Genomic DNA, 14,119 nt, shown 5'->3' with positions numbered 1-14,119 from the left:
CCCTTTAAATTGAAGCAACTCAATATGTTAATGTCAATATTTAGAGGTGTGTACAAACATTTTCTTCCGGTGTCACATACTGACAATTTAAAGCAGTGGTCCCCAACCACCGGGCCATGGCCCGGTACCGGTCCGCGGACCGATTGGTACCGGGCCGCACAAGAAATTAAAAAAAATTAAATTAAATTAAAAAAGTTAAATAAAAAAAAAAAATGTTTTTATTAAATCAACATAAAAAACACAATATATACATTATATATCAATATAGATCAATACAGTATGCAGAGATACAGTCTGTAAGCACACCTGATTGTATTTCTTTATGAAAAAAAAATTAAAAACATAAAAAAATACCCCCCCCCCCGGTCGGTGGGACAAATTTTCAAGCGCAGCCACAAAAAGGTTGGGGACCACTGATTTAAAGCATGCCGGGGCCATTTTGCTATTTTATTTTAATTTTTAAACAGGCAACAATCTCGTTTATCACTGTTAATTGACCACGTTAAAGGAATTTCCATAAAGTAAGTATCTTCAATTATGAATCAAATATTTTCATAGTTAGAACATAAAAACCCAACCTCAAATGCATTTTTAAACATTATGAAAGTCCTATAAACATGTAATAACACCCTTTAGTCACCTTTACAGTCTTAATCCAATATTGTAATGCAAATCAGTAGCCTTGATACTGAACAGCGTGCGCTCTGATTGGTTTGGTATTATTTAGGGGCAAGTACTACTGTATTATTGGTATTTTTTGTTTATTTAGGCCATTTTTATGCTACAAATTTTTATTAATTTAGTATCCAAAAATTGTCCGAAATAAATACAATAATTTGAAAATAAATCTCCCACAAATCTCCAACTATCTGAAGTGGCAATTTTTGAAGTGCAATGTGGCGAGGGACGACTGTTTTAAAAGTTGTATGTTTAAAGAAATATGCTGTATTGTTTATATTTCAGTTATTAGTATCAACACTTTCACTTCGTCTCGCTATATTACGCTTGTTTCACTTTTTGCTGTTTTTTTACATGTCTTGGTTCTTGGTTAGTTTTCTTTACTGTTTTCCATCACAATATCAATAAGACATTTTTATCTATTAGGGCTGTGAATCTTTGGGCACCACACGATTCGATTCAGAATCAATTCTTAATTCAAAGCGATTCTCGATTCAAAATCAATACTTTAATAATAATGGGTGCCAGTTGTATGACTGGTATGTTGTATAACTACATTCCTCCATAAAATAGGTAAACAGCTGTAATAAATGTCTATATTACTTAAAAGAAAACTGACTTTGTTTAATAAAATGCTACCCAAACATTTAATAAAGTCATATACAAATAAGACAACATTTCTCTTTTCTAAAGTAACTCAATACAGCAGATATGGGCATCTACATCAACAGTAGGATTTTCCTGAGTGGCTGGACAAGACAAATAAAAAAATACAACTTTAATTTATTTTTATTATTTATTATTATTTATTTTTTTCAATTGATTAAGAATCGTTCCAAATGAAAATGAGGATTAATTCTAAAATAAAAATTTCTGACCCCCCTATTTATCGTTTATTGTTCAGAATGTTACACAGGGATAAACGGCCCCACCCAACAATCTGGACACATGTGCAAACTCCTGCAAGCAATGCTTTGTTTTTCCAAATTCTATAAGTGTTATTTTGAAAAATCACACATTCTTATAAAATGACTTAATACAAAATGTTATTTACATGAACACAAATGCCACTGTTGTTTACAGGCAAGCCTTCAGCATACATAGTATTAGCTCATAGCGTTCTACAAGAAACAGAAGGATACATATTTATAGGCAAGATAACCACAGCCAGGAAGCTTTTCCTGTTTGGACAGGAAATGATTCAAGTGCAGGAAAAACTGGGACACTGGGAGATAGTCCATTAGAAACAAAAATAACTATGCCACAAATGTCAGGGACAATACAAAAGTCATTGCAGCCTTTTTCTGTACGTGACATTTTTGAAGTTATTTGTTAACATACCTACAGAAAAAAAAAATTGGGACACACGGCCAATATCCCTGCAGGAGGTGGAAATGGAATAAATACTGAGTGAAGTCAACCGCTCCCCGTTCTCAAGTTTTATAGCTTCCATTCTTCTGGGAAGACTTTCTACGTTGGCAGTGTTATGAGACGTGAGAGAGACGACCCCAATATTTTCACTACTTCATTCCAAAGGTTTTTCATAGGCTTGAGGTCATGTAAAAACTTGCTTTGTGCACAAACTAAACTTTCCCAAACAGGAACCACAAAGACTTATGCTTAAAGGCCTTATAAGATGACAATTTAAAATTAAGGGGCCTCACCCATTACGTGATTGCATGAATAACGTAACTTAGAGGTGGGAATCTTTAGGCATTTTATGATTCGAGTCAGAATCGATTCTTGATTCAACACCATTCTCAAAAATGTGTTATCCATCCATCCATTTTCTACCGATTGTCCCTTTTTAGGGGGCGGGGGGTCGCTGGAGCCTATCAAAACTGTGTTATTTGGTATATAAATGATAATAAAACCTTTTCAAAACAGGTTTAAGATTACTGGCGTACGACTTATATGTGCAGTGTTGGCCAAAAAACATCTGTTTAGAAAAAAAATAAGCATATTAACTTTATTTTCAGAAATTACAGAATAAAAACTGCATTTAGATAATGAGTCATATATTGGAATATGGGATCCATTCTTTAAATTTGTTTTAACTAATAAATCAGGGGTCCGCAAACTACGGCCCTCTGGCCGGATCCTACCCGCCAGCGTCCAAAGTCCGGCCCGCACGAAGTCCCAAGTTTTTTAAAATTATTATCTTTTTAAATCTGTACTTTCTAATCCATTTTCTACTGCTTGTTACTCACGGTGTCCCCCGAGTCAAAAAGTTTGGGGACCCCTGTATTATCCATCCATCCATTTTCTACCGCTTGTCCCTTTCGAGGTCACGGGGGGTGCTGGAGCCTATCTCCTGTATTAAATGAACCTAAATATATTACTTTATCCTTGTGGTAAATATTGGACACAATGTGTTGTCAAGCTTATGAGATGTGATGCAAGTGTAAGCCACTGTGACACTACTGTTAATTTTTTTAAATTATTTCATTTAATTTTTTATAAATGGCTGTGATGATAATATAAATGAGGGCTTTTCATCACTGTTATGTTGGAATTATTATTAACATTGATAGTGTTGTTGATATACATTTTTGTTTGACTACTTTGGATTATTTTGTGTCATGTTTGTGTGTCCTTTCAATTACTCTGTTGATTGCTATTCTGAATGTTGCTGGGCTGGGTTTGGTTTGGAATTGTATTAATTTGTTGGACTGATTAAAAAAATAAGAACATACAGAATGTTAAACTAACGACACGGTAAAGTGGATTTAACTTCAAAAATGTTTCTTATTTTAGCAATATCGTTCTTAGAGTTAAGGATTTTTGTGATTTCAGATCATTTGTGAGGGCACCAAAGGGACTTTTGTGTGTGTATGCATGGTGGCGAAGCAGTGCATACAGGACAGTTCAGTGTGGTGTCGTCGTTTTGCCTTATTAATGAAGAGATAGTTGATCCATCATCTTCTTGTTATGTTTGCTTGATATACAGTACTATATATATATATATATATATATATATATATATATATATATATATAACTTATAAACGCATGCTTACCTCAGCTAAAGCTAAATATTACTCAAATCTCATCCACCTCAACAAAAATGATCCTAAATTTTTGTTTAGTACAATAGCATCGCTAAACCAACAAGGGACTCCTCCCAGTAGCTCCACCCACTCAGCAGATGACTTTATGAATTTCTTTAATAAGAAAATTGAAGTCATTAGAAAAGAGATTAAAGACAATGCATCTCAGCTACAACTGGGTTCTATTAACACAAATATGACTGTATATACGACGGATACCGCCCTCCAAAATAGTTTCTCTCTCTTTGATGAAATAACATTGGAGGAATTGTCAAAATGTGTAAATGGGACAAAACAAACAACATGTTTACTTGACCCAATTCCTGGGAAACTTATCAAGGAGCTTTTTGTATTATTAGGTCCATCAGTGTTAAATATTATAAACTTATCACTTTCCTCTGGCACTGTTCCCCTAGCATTCAAAAAAGCGGTAAATCATCCTCTACTCAAAAGACCTAACCTCGATCCTGACCTCATGGTAAACTACCGGCCGGTGTCCCACCTTCCGTTTATCTCGAAAATCCTCGAAAAAATTGTCGCACAGCAGCTAAATGAACACTTAGCGTCTAACAATCTCTGTGAACCTTTTCAATCCGGTTTCAGGGCAAATCACTCTACGGAGACAGCCCTCGCAAAAATGACTAATGATCTATTGCTAACGATGGATTCTGATGCTTCATCTATGTTGCTGCTTCTTGATCTTAGCGCCGCTTTCGATTCTGTCGATCATAATATTTTATTAGAGCGTATCAAAACGCGTATTGGGATGTCAGACTTAGCCTTGTCTTGGTTTAACTCTTATCTTACTGACAGGATGCAGTGTGTCTCCCATAACAATGTGACCTCGGACTATGTTAAGGTAACGTGCGGAGTTCCCCAGGGTTCGGTTCTTGGCCCTGCACTCCTTAGTATTTACATGCTGCCGCTAGGTGACATCATACGCAAATACGGTGTTAGCTTTCACTGTTATGCTGATGACACTCAACTCTACATGCCCCTAAAGTTGACCAACACGCCGGATTGTAGTCAGCTGGAGGCGTGTCTTAATGAAATTAAACAATGGATGTCCGCTAACTTTTTGCAGCTCAACGCTAAGAAAACGGAAATGCTGATTATCGGTCCTGCTCAACACCGACATCTATTTAATAATACCACCTTAACATTTGACAACCAAACAATTAAACAAGGCGACTCGGTAAAGAATCTGGGTATTACCTTTGACCCAACTATCTCGTTTGAGTCACACATTAAGAGTGTTACTAAAACGGCCTTCTTTCATCTCCGTAATATCGCTAAAATTCGTTCCATTTTGTCCACAAGCGATGCTGAGATCATTATCCATGCGTTCGTTACATCTCGTCTCGATTACTGTAACGTTTTATTTTCGGGCCTCCCTATGTCTAGCATTAAAAGATTACAGTTGGTACAAAATGCGGCTGCTAGACTTTTGACAAAAACAAGAAAGTTTGATCATATTACGCCTATACTGGCTCACTTGCACTGGCTTCCTGTGCACCTAAGATGCGACTTTAAGGTTTTACTACTTACGTATAAAATACTACACAGTCAAGCTCCTGCCTATCTTGCCGATTGTATTGTACCATATGTCCCGGCAAGAAATCTGCGTTCAAAGAACTCCGGCTTATTAGTGATTCCCAGAGCCCAAAAAAAGTCTGCGGGCTATAGAGCGTTTTCTATTTGGGCTCCAATACTATGGAATGCCCTCCCGGTAAAAGTTAGAGATGCTACCTCAGTAGAAGCATTTAAGTCTCATCTTAAAACTCATTTGTATACTCTAGCCTTTAAATAGACTCCCTTTTTAGACCAGTTGATCTGCCGTTTCTTTTCTTTTCTCTTCTACTCTGCTCCCAACCCGGGGTGGACCGCTAGCCTGTCCACCGGACGGGGACATCTCTACGCTGCTGACCTGTCTCCGCTCGGGATGGTTCATGCTGGCCCCACTATGGACTGGACTTTCGCTGATGTGTTGGACTTTCACAATATTATGTCAGACCCACTGGACATCCATTGCTTTCGGTCTCCCTTAGAGAGGGGGGGGGGGGGGGGGGTTACCCACATATGCGGTCCTCTCCAAGGTTTCTCATAGTCATTCACATTGACGTCCCACTGGGGTGAGTTTTCCTTGCCCGTATGTGGGCTCTGTACCGAGGATGTCGTTGTGGCTTGTACAGCCCTTTGAGACACATGTGATTTAGCGCTATATAAATAAACATTGATTGATTGATTGATTGATACTATGTGTCATAACTTTATATTGTGCTTAAAGTGTACAACCCTTCACTAAAATATGGACTTGTGTCGAGGCTGGAACCCATTATTAATTTTCTATTTACAAACCCTGTTCAATAACCAATGTGCATATATGCGTCATGGTATTATTAGAGGTTGCACGGACTAGTCGACCTTAACAGCCACAGTGAAGTTGATGCTGATGTGGGAGAATTAGCCAGCCTGCAATTTGCAATGTGTTGTCTGCGACACCATTTTTTTGCCTGCTCGTTGTCCCTGACACACAGATGTTGGCAGTTCAGAGCAGCAGGCCGCGATAGACACTTGGCGCAATTAAGGGTAAAATGTAAACTTGATGTTCAAGGATTGTTAATATTCCTGCTGTTGTGATTGATCCATGACTTATCGGTTGTCAGTGCCCCATGCTTTGACAGTGACAGCACAATTTACAATTTTCCCTCAACCAAAAAATAATGTTGCATAAGAGCATTTTAACAATAGACAAAATACACAAATACGTAAGAATACAATGTATTTTTAGATATAAAAAGTATAAAATACAGCTAGAATACAAATTAAGACATAATACAAATGTAAATACTCAATTGTACGTGTGTAAGCTTGGAACTACTGTACATAGAGAAATAAACCAGAACAGTTAATCAAAATAAAATAAATATAAAAACTACAGTACAGGCCAAAAGTTTGGACACACCTTCTCATTCACAACACAACTGATGGTCCCAACCTCATTGATAAAGCAAGAAATTCCAATAATCAACCCTGATAAGGCACACCTGTGAAGTGAAAACCATTTCAGGTAAATACCTCTTGAAGCTCATCGAGAGAATGCCAAGAGTGTGCAAAGCAGTAACCAGAGCAAAGGGTGGCTATTTTGAAGAAACTAGAATATAAAACATGTTTTCAGTTATTTCACCTTTTTTTGTTAAGTACGTAACTCCACATGTGTTCATTCATAGTTTTGATGCCTTCAGTGACAATCTACAATGTAAATAGTCATGAAAATAAAAAAAAACGCTTTGAATGAGAAGGTGTGTCCAAACTTTTGGCCCGTAATGTATATATTCATGTTTATTAAAAAAAAAAAAGAAAAAAAAAAGTAAATCCAAGGCTACCGTTTCCTTTGAGTGATTTTCTAGTCCAGTTGCCAGTCAGGTGGGCAACTGCTAAAGCTTTATATGCATGTGCATAACAAAAACAGCCCCCAAAAGAACTTATTTTTCACTTAGAGTCGTACAAAAGACTCTAGTTGATATGAAGTGCTGAGCAATATTGGAAATTGGTAAGAAAGCCTGTATCAGACATCCCTAGTCATGTGACTTACTTGGTCATGAGAGTCTTCAAGTCTTTGTCATCACCCTCGAGGAGCTCAAACTTGCTGGTCAGAGTGAGGGAGATCTCAGTCTTGGCCAGTTGGCTGAGGACAGTCTCTCGGCTTGTGTCACTGCTATGAACAGCTCCTTCGCCTCATTTGAACAAAAACATGTATAAATTAATTAACTTTTTTAAATCACTCAGAAAGCTCTCAAGTCAGTACCAAGTAATGTCTCAACATCCGGGACATCTCCCAGGTCCTGAAGGAGTTCATGCAGTAAATCATTATGGTCTGGTGAGATGGCCTCTAGATGTTCCAAAAGCAGCTGGAGGAATATTTAATTAGCAGGACAAATAAGGTGCAAATCGCAGAAAACTTTTCAACAAACTTACAGAATGAGTATTGATGATCTCCTCGATTGAGATGTAGATGATGGGCTTGCTAAGTGTCACCATGTCTGAATATTCGTCAATATTAAACTTCTCTTCTGGCTCAGGGACATCACAGGCAGCCTGGAAAAACACCCTGCAAAAAAAAAGTACACAAAAAGTTTGCAGAAATTTGCAGGGTTGGATATTTGGTGATATAGATAAAAGGTGCAAATGAAAATGTTCCACTTTTGTTAACATGGCAAGGTTATAGCAATGGTATGGTATGATGACCAATTCAGAATTTGTTGAATCAGATTTTTTTTTTTTTTATGTAGCGGTTCACATTACTAAAAACATTGAGTGACTTCTTTGCATGACTGATGTGAATAGAATGTGTCCAAATATTGACGTCACATGCTGAGCCCTGTGTTTACGGTTCCCGTTTGTGTCAGTCTTGGCACATTTATGGCAGTTTCAAAAAGTTTGTACAACTCAAGTCAATATTTATTATTTGATGTACAGCAGTAGATTAAGGAAGGCGGCAATCATTTTAGCTATGGTAGTTTGTGGGGTTGCGGGGCACTTGTTTCCACGTCTTTACAGAGAAGTGTGTGGGTTAGGAGGAAGAGAAGTGGGGCATTGAAGCAAGGCTACCTAGATTGTAATCACTTATTAAAAAAAAATAATTGTTTCCATCACTGACTGTTTTCTGCTTCTTCTACCATTTACTTTTGCGCATTTCAGTTTTGGCTAAGAATTGTGATGTTTGTCATCTTTCGATTGATGAACGCCACCTGAATGTTCAGACAAAAGATACCTGGGTCTGATTTTTTTTTTTTAAATAATAATAATAATAATTGGGATTGTGCTATTCACACTGACATGTACAATTCAGATACAGGTCACATATGGGCAAAACATTGGAATTGATCTGCAATGCAAATTTTTTTACTTCTTCCAAACCTCAGGGGAAGATTTTGCAGCAGATTCCTAAAAACATTTGAGTTCTGTCATATAATCTTTGACTAGATTTTTTGCACAAAATAGATAAAAATGCTAGTGAGGAGAGAAGTTTGGCTCCCCGGGCCTTAGCTCTCTGGAAATGTGGCCCCTAACAGAAGAAGACGAAGATCATCTTTATTATATCTGCATTTGACCCATCCTCACTTGAGGAATAGTGGGCAGGCATCATGTAGTGCCCAGGGACCGTATCTGGCTCGTCATGGTTCAGCTTCTCTGTTGATGAAGCTCTCCTTTGTGGACAACTCAAAGGGTTGTGTCCTGCAGCAGCGACTTAGATGGAGGAAGCAGGATTTGAAGCAGGAACTTTCTCATTACTGGACCTGGTATAGTATCAGTACAGGCCAAAAGTTTGGACACACCTTCTCAATCACAACACAACTGATGGTCCCAACCCCATTGATAAATCAAGAAATTCCACTAATCAACCCTGATAAAGCACACCTGTGAAGTGAAAACCATTTCAGGTGACTACCTCTTGAAGCTCATCGAGAGAATGCCAAGAGTGTGCAAAGCAGTAATAAGAGCAAAGGGTGGCTATTTTGAAGAAACTAGAATACAAACCATGTTTTCATTTATTTCACCTTTTTTTTGTTAAGTACATAACTCCACATGTGTTCATTCCTAGTTTTGATGCCTTCAGTGACAATCTACAATGTAAATAGTCATAAAAATAAAGAAAACGCATTGAATGAGGTGTGTCCGAACTTTTGGCCTCTACTGTATATCTGATATTAAAGTGATTAGATCAATATTTTTCTTTTTGTTATTACAAAATAATCTTAGTTTTTTTTGTTACCTTTTACAAAGTCAGTAAGTCTCTGGATAAAGAGGCATAAAGGGCAAACCCAAATGATTTAAATAGGAGCTGATAGTAGTTCTTGCTTATGTTTAGTTGTGTAGTAACCTCTTTATTTTGTTTGAAATAGTGTATGCAGCATTCAATACCATACATTTATTAATACATTATCTAATTTACAGCAATACTCGCACAATCTAAATTATATTTAAAAACTGTTTTATTGTGTTTACTTTAGTTACTTGATACAAAATATGTCTTATTTCTATAACCTATTGTATAAATATCTGATCTGAAGCCAAAAATGTTGATCGGGACATCCCTAATTTTCAGTGACTAATGTATAAAAATAAAAGATGAACAGGAAGTGAGATGATACTTCCACTTTTTCCAACAAGGCCAAATTCTGGTCTGCTTCAAATATACAAACCTGTTTTTGAGTGAACAGATATCACAAATGCTGACTTGGCAAATTCTGCCTTTCCCTTTGCCAAACTGCATGAACTTTTTCCTGTCAGTTCAACATGTTCCAGGTCTTAGTTGGAATGGCTGTTGCAATAGGGCTGACTGTTTGTCTAAAATGTTCTTACTGGAAAGTCTTTCTGTCTCCTTTGTGTGGAAAACTATCGACTGCATCACATTAACCAAAGATGTATTAAAAAATAGGCATCTGCAGAATCAGCACAATACTAATCGTGAATTCTCACCGAAACTTCTCATATGTCTGAGATATGAAGTTGTTCATAGGCGTCATGTGTGCGTTTTCGCCCTCAAACAGCTTGTTGGCAGCAGCATGCTGGAGCATCTTTGCCACGGACCCCAGGTTGCGTCGCTGGTCAACATGGAGCTGGCCTCCCGCTGACAGGTCAATAATGTCGAATCCATCTGGAGCTACGATGGCAGGATTCATGTAGCGGTAGTAAAGCAGGTTTCCTACAACCTGTAATAGGAAGGAATTGAGGCATACATGGTGATAGAGAGCACAAACAAAACTGGAACAAAAGTGCTTCATGATAAATATTAAATTCATAAATTATTAAACTGAAGACTTCTACCTTCAACAGCTCATCTTCTGATGCATCTGGAAACTTTTCGTGGAGGCAGTTCTTCAGAACTTTTGCTACATATCTCATGCCATAACTGCATGCAAAAAAATTTTTGAACACAAACAAATGTGATTGTAGAAAATGACAGTGGAGGCAAAAGGCAATCACAAATACTGGACTAATAATTATTTTGGACTATTTATGCCTGTGTTTAAAGAGATCAATGCTAAACCATTAGATGCATGTCAATAAATAGGTTCTGCACTTATCCAGTCTTATCGAAGCATTAGCACCATCTACTGGATTTAAAACGTTGGTACTTCCAAGTGTTTCCCCCCTGTCCCAAATCAAACACTATGTTTACACTGAAGACCAAAGTGGCCCATATCTGATTTTTTTTTTTTAGATCTGACATTTTCCAGCTGACTCGTTACACTAAAAGTAAAATGTGATTTTTATCAGTCTCCAGTGTAATTGTGCACAGGCCCCAATGTGGCCTCGACGTCACTTGCAAGCGCACTTCGATGAAGTGCAAACAAAGGACGTTGACCATTAAAATAAGTCGCAACACCTCAAAAATTAGTGTTTTTTAACGTGAAAGTAAATTAAAGATATATATGATGTATGAATAGATGTATATAGTGTAATATATTTGGGAGGGTTGTAATATTTTTATGGCTGTTAAGTCGAGGAGACACGGACATCATTATTTTTCAACTTACATGTAAGCAAATGTGCCACAGCGTCAATTTGGGTCTTTCAACAATCGATATTTAATCGGGATCAAAATATATATTCATGTATTACATATAGCCTATTATTTGCGCACCGAAAATTTGGTCATCTTAAATAGAAACCGAAACGGTAGGTTATGATGAAATATCCATTTCCGCTGGCCACTGCGTCCGAAGCTGACCCAAAAAAAATCACATTCAGGTCGCATTGCGTTTAGACTAAAATCACATTTGAAAAGATCAGATTCAGGACAACCTCCTGATGTGGCCTGAATCTGATGCCAAAAGATCAGATTTGAAGCACTTTGGAGCGTTTAGACTGGCAAAAAAATAATCAGATCTGTGTGTCACTTGAGGGCAAAAAAATCTGATTTGGTGTGCAGTGTAAACGGGGCCATAGTGTGCAAAATAACTTACCGTATTTTTCGGATTATAAGTCGCAGTTTTTTTTCATAGTTTGGCCGGGGGTGCGACATATACTCCGGAGCGACTTATGTGTGAAATTATTAACATTACCGTAAAATATCAAACAATATTATTTATCTCATTCGCGTAAGAGATGAAGCAAATGTCCGCAATCGTCTCACACACGTCAGCAATCGTCACACACGTCAACCAATAAGAATTCGGCTGGGGCGGGTCATGGCAGAAGTGCATTGTGGGTCATGGCAGAAGTGCATTGTGGGTCATGGGATGCTAACTGCTGCTACATCCGTAGCTTTTAAAATGGATTATTTCAACATTGGCGATAACTTATAAAAACTGAGAAGGGCTGAACTAAAATGGCACCGAAAAGGAAATCATATACTGCAGATTACAAGCTGGAAGTAGTGAAATATGCAGCAGAAAACGGCGATTGAGCAGCAGAAAGAAAGAAAACAGCGCATACCAGAGGCGACACCGGGGAGGAAGATTTCATCGGATTTAGCGATCGGGAGTGACAGATTGTTTGGTAAACGTATAGCATGTTCTATATGTTATAGGTATTTGAATGACTCTTGCCATGATGTGTTGCGTTAACATACCAGGCACGTTCTCAGTTGGTTATTTGTGCGTCATATGGCGTACACTTATTCAGCCTGTTGTTTACTATTCTTTATTTATTTTAAATTGCCTTTCAAATGTCTATTCTTGGTGTTGGATTTTATCAAATAGATTTCCCCCAAAAATGCGACTTATACTCCAGTGCAACGTATATATGTTTTTTTCCTTCTTTATTGTGCATTTTCGGCCGGTGCGACGTATACTCCGGAGCGACTTATAGTCCGAAAAATACGGTACTATAATATCAGAAGTGGGGGCTGGGGGGAATAAATCTGCATTACACAATTGAAATACATAGAAAAATTGTTTTTCTTGCTCGAGATAACACTGTCAGAAAGGACAAAGACTGACATGGACATTTGCCAGAGGCTAAAACTTACGGGATATTATCCAGAGAGGACACAATGGAGTTAAGAACTTTATCAGTTGCAAAGCGAAGTGCCAGACTGGACGCCTCCAGCCTGTTGCGCACTTCCTCGTGTGACATGGCCTGCTCAGGAGTCACTTCATAAGGTAACTTGCTGTGGCACATAACACAAAGACGGAGCTGTTAACATTTTACTCGTACAGTACAGGCCAAAAGCTTGGACACACCTTCTAATTCAATGTGTTTTCTTAATTTCCATGACTATTTACATTGTAGATTGTCACTGAAGGTATCAGAACTATGAATGAACACATGTGAAGTGAAAACCATTTTAGGTGACTACCTCTTGAAGCTCATCGAGAGAATGCCAAGAGTGTGCAAAGCAGTAATCAGAGCAAAGGGTGGCTATTTTGAAGAAACTAGAATATAAAACATGTTTTCAGTTATTTCACCTTTTTTTGTTAAGTACATAACTCCACATGTGTTCATTCATAGTTTTGATGCCTTCAGTGACAATCTAAAATGTGAATAGTCATGAATATAAAGAAAGCGTATTGAATGAGAAGGTGTGTCCAAACTTTTGGCCTGTACTGTATGTCAATTTTTTTTAATTTTAAAAACGTATTTTGCACACAAATAAAATTGTCAAGTTATTTGACAACAGACCCCCATCCTTTACATCGTCTGACATTGCTTTACTACCTGGCTTCTCCAGTAGCTGTCTCTAGCTGGTTGACCCAGGATTTGTAAACATCCACAGGGTTCGTGTTGATGCCAAGACTTTTGTCCTCAATGATGTCTTTAACCACAGGAGCAAGCAGTTGGCGCAGAGTGTTGTGGCCACGAGCCCCTCTGTTGAAGCTCACCACCATCTTGATGACTGTGGGATTCCCTGTGACGATGTCCTGAATCTGGTCAACCTTAGACCTGAGACAGAGTGAGAACATTACAGTAAATCAGAACCATCCTGTGAACTTGTCCCCATCATTTAGAGAGGGAATGTATGCTGCAGGCCTTACTTGATTTCTTCTTCGAGAGCAGTCTTGAATAATTTGAGCAGTAAGTATTCCTCTCGCTGGTTGGAAGCGTAATTGTACAAGGTGAAGATCACAGTGTCCATAAACTTTGTGGACCGGTTTTGGGGCATCTGGAAGATGAGTTTGGCCAAGTAGGATGGATTGGTCTGAAAGAGAAGGAAGATCATGTGACATTATTAATTTGTGATATACAGAAAAGACACGCTACTGATTTACCTGCAGGAGATAAAAGAGATGTTGGTAGGCCTCCAGTTTCTTTCGTTTTCCTTTACTTAACCCCTTTATTCCCAGTTTGTCAGCTGCAGCCTGGTCATCCGTACTCATTTTATTTTTTACGTTCTTCATTTTTTTATTATGGGACACAACATCCTTTCAGGAGAAAAAGAAA

The 14,119-nt window shown here is 37.9% G+C and overlaps 1 protein-coding gene across 1 annotated transcript in view; it reads right to left on the bottom strand.

The window, feature by feature from the left end:
- The window catches only part of iqgap2 (IQ motif containing GTPase activating protein 2), a 108,036-nt gene that overhangs the window by 3,334 nt on the left and 90,583 nt on the right, over positions 1-14,119 (bottom strand). Inside the window, exons 24-32 of the mRNA XM_062050902.1 lie at positions 13,948-14,100; positions 13,714-13,877; positions 13,397-13,621; positions 12,708-12,848; positions 10,559-10,643; positions 10,211-10,443; positions 7,706-7,838; positions 7,536-7,638; positions 7,323-7,464 (exon numbers count right to left, since the gene is read on the bottom strand). Of these exons, the coding sequence (XP_061906886.1) occupies positions 7,323-7,464; positions 7,536-7,638; positions 7,706-7,838; positions 10,211-10,443; positions 10,559-10,643; positions 12,708-12,848; positions 13,397-13,621; positions 13,714-13,877; positions 13,948-14,100 (1,379 nt within the window). The remainder of the gene's footprint in view (positions 1-7,322; positions 7,465-7,535; positions 7,639-7,705; positions 7,839-10,210; positions 10,444-10,558; positions 10,644-12,707; positions 12,849-13,396; positions 13,622-13,713; positions 13,878-13,947; positions 14,101-14,119) is intronic.

This window comes from Entelurus aequoreus, linkage group LG06, assembly GCF_033978785.1.
Source record: "Entelurus aequoreus isolate RoL-2023_Sb linkage group LG06, RoL_Eaeq_v1.1, whole genome shotgun sequence".
NCBI lineage: Eukaryota > Metazoa > Chordata > Actinopteri > Syngnathiformes > Syngnathidae > Entelurus > Entelurus aequoreus.
This window is presented reverse-complemented; position numbering and strand designations above follow the sequence as displayed.